The 7,262-nt window shown below is 74.2% G+C and overlaps 2 protein-coding genes across 2 annotated transcripts in view; both read left to right on the top strand.

Annotated features, from left to right (window-relative positions):
• AURANDRAFT_71566 (hypothetical protein) overlaps positions 1-1,485 on the top strand; it is a gene marked incomplete at both ends in the record, with an annotated part of 2,827 nt that extends 1,342 nt beyond the window's left edge. Inside the window, one exon of the mRNA XM_009038485.1 lies at positions 551-1,485. Coding sequence (XP_009036733.1) covers positions 551-1,448 — 898 coding nt within the window. The remainder of the gene's footprint in view (positions 1-550) is intronic.
• Positions 1,486-4,439: 2,954 nt separating this feature from the next.
• AURANDRAFT_25773 (hypothetical protein) lies at positions 4,440-4,805 on the top strand (the record flags this gene model as incomplete). The annotated part of the gene is made up of 1 exon (XM_009038486.1): positions 4,440-4,805. A coding segment is annotated over one exon (366 nt), but the record flags the coding sequence as incomplete, so codon positions are not given.
• Between the last annotated feature and the right edge of the window lie 2,457 nt (positions 4,806-7,262).

The raw sequence follows: 7,262 nt of genomic DNA, 5'->3' as shown, positions 1-7,262 counted from the left end.
CCCGGTGTTTTCGGGTCGCGCCTCGTGCACTTCCCCCGGAGCGTCCCCAGGACCGCTCCCAGACCTCCGATCGAAAACTTGGAGGACCGCGTCGACGCGGCCGATGCCTCCGTCGGCGCGGACCGCGCGCCGACCGCGGCGCTGCCACCGGTCGCCGCAGCGATCCCCGCAGCCGACGGGACGTCCGCGTCGGGGCGCGGGGAGCGGCGGGTGGAGCGGTGGCCGGAGCTCGCGACCCGCTGGACGGCCGGCGGAAACGCTGGGAGCCGTGGTTTAGCGATCGCTTTAGCAAGCACTTGCCCGGCATGCTCTCACCGCCTCACGAGATTTTGTCCAAGTCTAATCTGTCATATATCGCCCGCACCACGGGTTGCGCGCGTCCGTGCGCCGCACGCGCGTCGCCGGGGCCTCGTCGCCGTCCGAGGGCGTGCTGACGACGAGCGCCATTGTGCTCAACAGGTAGAGCCTGCCGCTCAGCGGCCCGAGGCGTCGTCGCTCCGGGTCGCGACGCCGGCGCTTTGCCGTCGGCGCGCGGCCCGCGGCGCCGGAGGACGCACCGGGGCGTCGGGCCGACCCGATCGGTGGTCGCGGCGGCGCGGGAGGCGCGGGAACGTCGCGTTGTGGTGCTCGCGGACCCGCGGGACCGGCGCGCTCGGCCGCTCGGCCGGATCGCGACGGATTCGGCTAATTTTTGGACCGTTCGAATGCGCTCGGTCCCGCCGTCGCGGCGGGCGCGGCGCGGCGCGCGGCGCGTCGCCCGGACCGCGGCGCTCGTCGCGGCGGGCCGCGCGCCGGCGCTCGGATCCGCCGTCGCGGGGCCGTGGCTCGCGGGCTGGTGCTTCGAGTGCGCCTGGCAGCTCGTCTTCGCGTCGCTGCCCATCCCGGCGTCCGACGGCGACAAGGCGACGAAGCTGGGCATCCTCGTGCCCGCGGCGGTCCTGCTCCTGTCGGCTTTTTCGTCGTTCCTCGTCGCCGCCGCGCGCGTCGCCGAGGCCTACGGGGCCGCGTCGGACGCGGAGAAGGCGCTGCTCGCGGCGCCCACGGGCATCAACGCGGCCTGGCTCTCGGCGGCGGCGGGCATCGGCCTGAGCCTCGTCCTTCAACTCGCGGCGCCGGCGCTCGCGGGCCCGCGCGGCGCCGCGGCCCTGCTGGCCCTCGTCCTCGCGCTCGCGGGCTACGTCGTGCCGCGCTTCGTCAAGCGCGACCGCGCGCCGGCGCTGGGCCTCGCCTACGCCGGCGCGGCCTGCTGGGCCTGCTTCGGCGTCACGCGAGGCGACGTGCCGGACGCGGTCCGCTACGTCGCGCACTACGGCGGGATCGTCCTCGCCGTCGTCGCCGCGGCGGCCCTCTCCGGGTCCCTCGCGCTCCGGCCCCGGCCGGGCAAAGCCCCCGCCGCCGAGCCCCTCAAGGTCGAGGAGGACGACGCGCCGAAGAACGCCCTCGCGTAGGCCGCCGTTTTTACGCCCCTAAGAGCCCGTGGACGCGCGCGGCGACGGCGCGCGCGCTCGACGCGTCGTCGAAGGAGGCGACGTTGGGGAGGTGGGCGAGGGGCACGAGGCGGTGGCCCGTCGCCTGCGACGTCGCGAGGACCGCGCGGTCCGTCAGCAGGGCCGCGACGCGGCAGAAGCCCGAGTGGCCGCAGACGACGAGGTCCGCCGTCGCGAGCGCGTCAAAGTCCGCGCGCGCCGTCGCCTCCTCGCCGGCGGCCGCGTCGACGGGCTCCACGGCCGCGAACCGCGCCAGGTCCGCGACCAACTGCGCGACCTCGTCGTGGCCGCGGCTGTCGGAGACGACGCGCACGCGGAACCGCCGGCCGCCGAGGGCCGCCGCCTCGGCGAGGATGGCGGCGATCTGCGCCGCCTCGCGCGCCGACGTGCGCTTCTCCGCGTGCCGCGTGGCCGCGCGGTCCGTGTCGCCGAGGCGGTAGTGGATCGCGACCGTCGTCTCGCCCGCGGTGCCGCGGAAGGGCGCCGGCGCGCCGCGGCGGTAGTGGCCGCGGAAGAAGTCCCGCGTCGCCGAGAAGTTGGCGCTGCTCCCGCAGCCGTCGACGAGCTCGACGACCTCGCGGCAGTCGCCGGCGCCGGCGCCGGCCGCGGGCGCCGCGCGGCCGGCGACGCGGACCGGGGGCGCCGGCGCGGCGCCCGCGAGCCAGGCCTTGACCTCGCCGGCGCAGAAGCCGTCCCGCGCCGGCGTCGCGGCGGCGGCCCGCCGGCCGCCGGGCCGCGGCCGCCGCCGGCCGCGGCCCGGCCGCCGGCCGGCCCGGCCCGCGGCCGGCGGCGCGCGGCGGACGTACGTCGACGCGCAGGCCCACTCGGGCGCGCCGAGGACGTCGCCGAAGGCGCGGCCCGTCGCGTGGCGCCGGCTCAGCGGGACGACCTCGGGGACGAGGAACCGCGCGCCCTCGTGGTCGGCGATCAATTTCGCCGCGTTGAGGAAATAGAAGAAGCTCGCGAGGCCGCCGCCGCGCGACGCCTCGCCGCAGTACGTGAAGCACCGCGCCGAGGCGTCCGCCGACGCCGACGCGGCGACCGCGGCGGCGATCCAGGCGCGCCGGACGGCGCGGCGCGGGGTCGTCATCGACCGGTTGCAAATTTTGGAGTGATGGGCGATTCTTGTGGCAAAAAAAATACGCTCCTGGTCGGTGCAGCCATTGATAGAAGAAACAGGCGCCGGCGATGGTGGTTACGCACCCGGCAGCCCGGGCCGCGGCCTAGAGCCGGAGCCCGAGGGACTGGAGGCCGAAGAGCGCGTCCGCCGGGCGGGGCGCGCCCGGCGGGGGCCCGAGGCCGAGGTCCGGGTGCGGCGGCCGGTGGGCGACGGGCACGGCGCCGAGCTCGCGGAGCGGCGCCGCCGGCGGCGGCCGCGGCGCGCCGAAGCCCGGCGGGAGGCCCGGCGGCGGCGGCGGACTCGCGGCAGCGGCCGGCGCGAGGCCCGGCGCGAGGCCCGGGGGCAGGCCCGGCGGGAGGCCCGCCGGCGGCGGCCGCGCGGGCGCCGGAACGCCCGGCGGCGCCGTCGCCGGCGGCGGCCGCCGCGCCGGCGGCACGTAGCCGCCCGGCGTCGCCGCGAGCGGCGCCGCGGCGGCCGCCGGCGGCGGCCGCGGCCGGCGGCGCCGCGCGTCCTCGCGGCGCGCGGCCTCGACCCAGGCCGCCTGGGCGAGGGCGTCGAGGTTCGCGACGACGGACGCCTTCCAGGTCCGCACCCAGAGCGCGCGATCCGCGAGCGGCGCGTCGACGACGGCCGCGCGCGGCGCGACGTCCGGCGGCGGCCGCGCCGCGCCCGGCGGCGCCGGCGCGGCGGCGGGCGGCGCCGGCGCGGCGACGGGCGCGCGCGGCGCGGCGACGGGCGGCGCCGCCGCCGGCATCGCGGCGGCGCCGGCGCCGCCGTCGTCGTCGTCGTCGAAGTCGGGCACGAGCGCGTCGACCGCGCGCGTCGCGCGCCGCTCGCGCACGGCGGCGCGCGCGCAGACCGCGAGGCCGAAGCGCTGGAGCGCCCCGGCGGCCCAGCGCTCCTTCTTCTCCCGCTTCTTCTGTTCCTTCGTGAGCTCGCGGCTGACCTCTCGGTTCGCGTCCTTCTTCACCTTGCGCTGCTTCTTGTAGGCGGCGAGCACGGCCTGCGACTCCTTGAGCCCGAGGCGCGGCTGGACCGTCCGGTCCGACGGCAGCGACCAGACGACCTTGCCCCGGGCGGACTTGCGCGGCGGGCACAGCGCCTCGGTGACCTGCAGCGTCGCCATGACCTTGGCGTCCGACGCGCGCGCGACGTCGACGACCCAGCCGCCGGCGCCGTCGCCGCGCGCCTCGGAGACGGTGAGGTTCTCCGTCATCGCTCCTCGCTTCGACGCCGGGCGCGCTGCGGCGACGGCGTCGGCGCACACAGAGCCTTGCTTCAGCCCTCGCCGGTGCGCCACGAGGGCTTCTCTCGAGAGGCTGGCTGGCCGCGGCGCCCCGCACGCCAGGCGTCGGTCCGACGCCGTCGGCGGCGCCGGGCCAATGAAGATGGGGCGGGTCGTCGTGGCGTGGTCGCGGGCGGAGTTCGTCGGCGACGCTACAAGGCGACGAGGTCTCCCCATCGCTCGAAATTTGAAATTTACCCCGGCGGCAAAGAGCATCGTGTCGTCAACTCGAGGATATAACGTATCATTCATTCAAAATACACGGGCAAAACGACCGCGCGTTGCGTCTCAAAATACCAACGCCAGTCGCTCACCACCCCGCTCGTAAACCATGCGTGAGATCGTCCACATCCAGGGAGGCCAGTGCGGCAACCAGATCGGCGCCAAGTTCTGGGAGGTCATCTCCGATGAGCACGGCGTCGACCCCACGGGCACGTACCACGGCGACTCGGACCTCCAGCTCGAGCGCATCAACGTGTACTACAACGAGGCCACGGGCGGCCGCTACGTGCCCCGCGCGATCCTCATGGACCTCGAGCCCGGCACCATGGACTCGGTCCGCGCGGGCCCCTTCGGCCAGCTCTTCCGCCCCGACAACTTCGTCTTCGGCCAGACGGGCGCGGGCAACAACTGGGCCAAGGGCCACTACACGGAGGGCGCCGAGCTCATCGACTCCGTCCTCGACGTCGTCCGCAAGGAGGCCGAGTCCTGCGACTGCCTCCAGGGCTTCCAGCTCACGCACTCCATGGGCGGCGGCACGGGCGCCGGCATGGGCACGCTCCTCATCTCCAAGATCCGCGAGGAGTACCCCGACCGCGTCATGTCGACCTACTCGGTGATCCCGTCGCCCAAGGTCTCCGACACGGTCGTCGAGCCCTACAACGCGACCCTCTCCGTCCACCAGCTCGTCGAGAACTCGGACCAGTGCTTCACGCTCGACAACGAGGCGCTCTACGACATCTGCTTCCGCACGCTCAAGCTCACGACGCCGACGTACGGCGACCTCAACCACCTCATCGCGGCGGCCCTCTGCGGCACGACGTGCTCCCTGCGCTTCCCCGGCCAGCTCAACTGCGACCTCCGCAAGCTCGCGGTCAACATGGTGCCCTTCCCGCGCCTCCACTTCTTCATGGTCGGCTTCGCGCCCCTCACGAGCCGCGGCTCCCAGCAGTACCGCGCCCTCACGGTGCCGGAGCTCACGCAGCAGCAGTTCGACGCGAAGAACATGATGTGCGCCGCGGATCCCGCGCCACGGCCGCTACCTCACGTGCTCGTGCCTCTTCCGCGGGCGCATGTCGACGAAGGAGGTCGACGAGCAGATGCTCAACGTCATCAACAAGAACTCGTCGTACTTCGTCGAGTGGATCCCGAACAACGTCAAGTCGGCGATCTGCGACATCCCGCCCAAGGGCCTCAAGATGTCGACGACGTTCATCGGCAACTCGACGGCGATCCAGGAGACGTGGAAGCGCGTGGCGGAGCAGTTCACGGCCATGTTCCGCCGCAAGGCGTTCCTCCACTGGTACACGGGCGAGGGCATGGACGAGATGGAGTTCACGGAGGCCGAGTCCAACATGAACGACCTCGTCTCCGAGTACCAGCAGTACCAGGACGCGACGGCCGAGGAGGAGGGCGAGTTCGACGAGGACGAGGAGGGCGACGACATGATGGGCTAGGCGGCCCCGCGCGCCGCGCCCCCGTAAGCCCGCCGCTTACGCGCCGCGCGCCGGGCTCACGCGCTGACGCCGTCCACGGGGATCCAGATGTCGGAGTCGACGTCCCAGTCGTCGCCCTCGCCGATCTTGCTCGACGCCGCGAGGCCCTTCTCGCTCGTGTAGTCCTCGTCGTCGTCGACGAGCTTCGCCGTGAGGCAGAGCCCGTTCGGGAACCGGACCGACTCGACGCCGCCGGCCATGAGCGCGCGGATGTTCGCGTGCGACGTGCCGTCCGGGTCCGCCCGGACCTCGTCGTAGATCGGCCCGAAGCACTTGAGCGTCGTCGCCGTGTCGAGGCCCGTGAGCGCCGCGTACGAGAGCACCTTGCCCGACTTGGCGTTCATGCCCGCGAAATTCGTGACCTTGCCGACGTCGAACTTGACGGCGTGGTAGGTGAAGTGCTCGTCGATGACGTCGATGCACTGCTGGAGCGTCACGTCGCTCGTCTTGATCGTCTCGACGAAGGCCGCGGCGGCCTCGGGCACGCGGCCCGCGGCGCCGGGATCGACGGACAGGCCCTCGTACCAGCTGTCGTCCTTGCGCGGCGCGTTCAGCACGGCGTCGCGCTTGACGCCGAGGCGCGCCGCGGACCGCGGCGCGGCCGGCGAGAAGGCCTGGGCGAGACCGGCGAACGCGAGCACTGCGAGGATGGCCATGACGATGCCGATCGCGCGAGATCAAGTGCAACCAAGCCTCAACCAGTTCAAGGTGAAGTCCACGGAGCAGTATTGACACCCACGAGGCCGTCCGAGGCTCTTCCGCGTGTTACCCGAGCGCGCGGCCTCGTCGGGCGCGGCGCCGGGTCCGAGCCCGGCGCGCGCGCCGTCATGTCGCCGCGGGCCGGGGCCCTAGAGCAGACGCGGCCTCGTCGGGCGCGGCGCCGGGTCCGAGCCCGGCGCGCGCGCCGTCATGTCGCCGCGGGCCGGGGCCCTAGAGCAGGAGTCGGGCGCGGCGCCGGGTCCGCGGGGAGCCCGGCGCGCGCGCCGTCATGTCGCCGCGAACCAGGGGCGCTAGAGCAGGAAGCCGCGCTTCATCTTCGCGCTTCATCTTCGGCGCTGGGGCCGCGGCGCGCGCTTCGGCCGCGTCTCGGCCCGGAGGATGCCCTCGAAGATGGTGAGGAACTCCTGGGCCGACGCGGAGCCGCGGACGGCGTACTCGCCCTGGCACGCGCCCCGGCGGAACGTGCCCCCGGCCGTCGACGGGCCGTTGAAGACGAAGAAGGGGATGCTGTGGACGCCGTGCTTGCCGACCGTCTCCGCGTAGCTCCGCCAGACGTCGTCCCGATGTTCGTCGCCGTCGAGGAACGCCGCGGCGGCGGCGCGGTCGAGGCCGACGTCCGCCGCGGCGTCCAGGACGGTGTCGCGGGCGCCGGCGGCCTGGCGGCCCTCGAAGTGGCGCTTCGCGAGCGCGGTCACGAAGGCCTCCTGCTTCCCCGACCGCCCCGCGTAGAAGAGGAAGCGCTGGCTGTCGACGGGGTGCCACTCGAACTGGACGTCGAAGTCGAAGGGGACGTCGACGGAGCTCCCGAGTTGGGCCAGGCCGGCGACGGCCGACTCGCCGCCGAGGCGGTCGAGCTCGCCGATGGTCCGGCCCTTGGCGGAGACGACGGGCTCGTTTTCGTACTTTTCCGCCGCTCGGCGCAAGACGTCGCGCGG

This window comes from Aureococcus anophagefferens, assembly GCF_000186865.1.
Source record: "Aureococcus anophagefferens unplaced genomic scaffold AURANscaffold_8, whole genome shotgun sequence".
NCBI lineage: Eukaryota > Pelagophyceae > Pelagomonadales > Pelagomonadaceae > Aureococcus > Aureococcus anophagefferens.
Note: the sequence above shows the minus strand (reverse complement) of the source record. Positions and strands in the feature narration are given on the sequence as shown.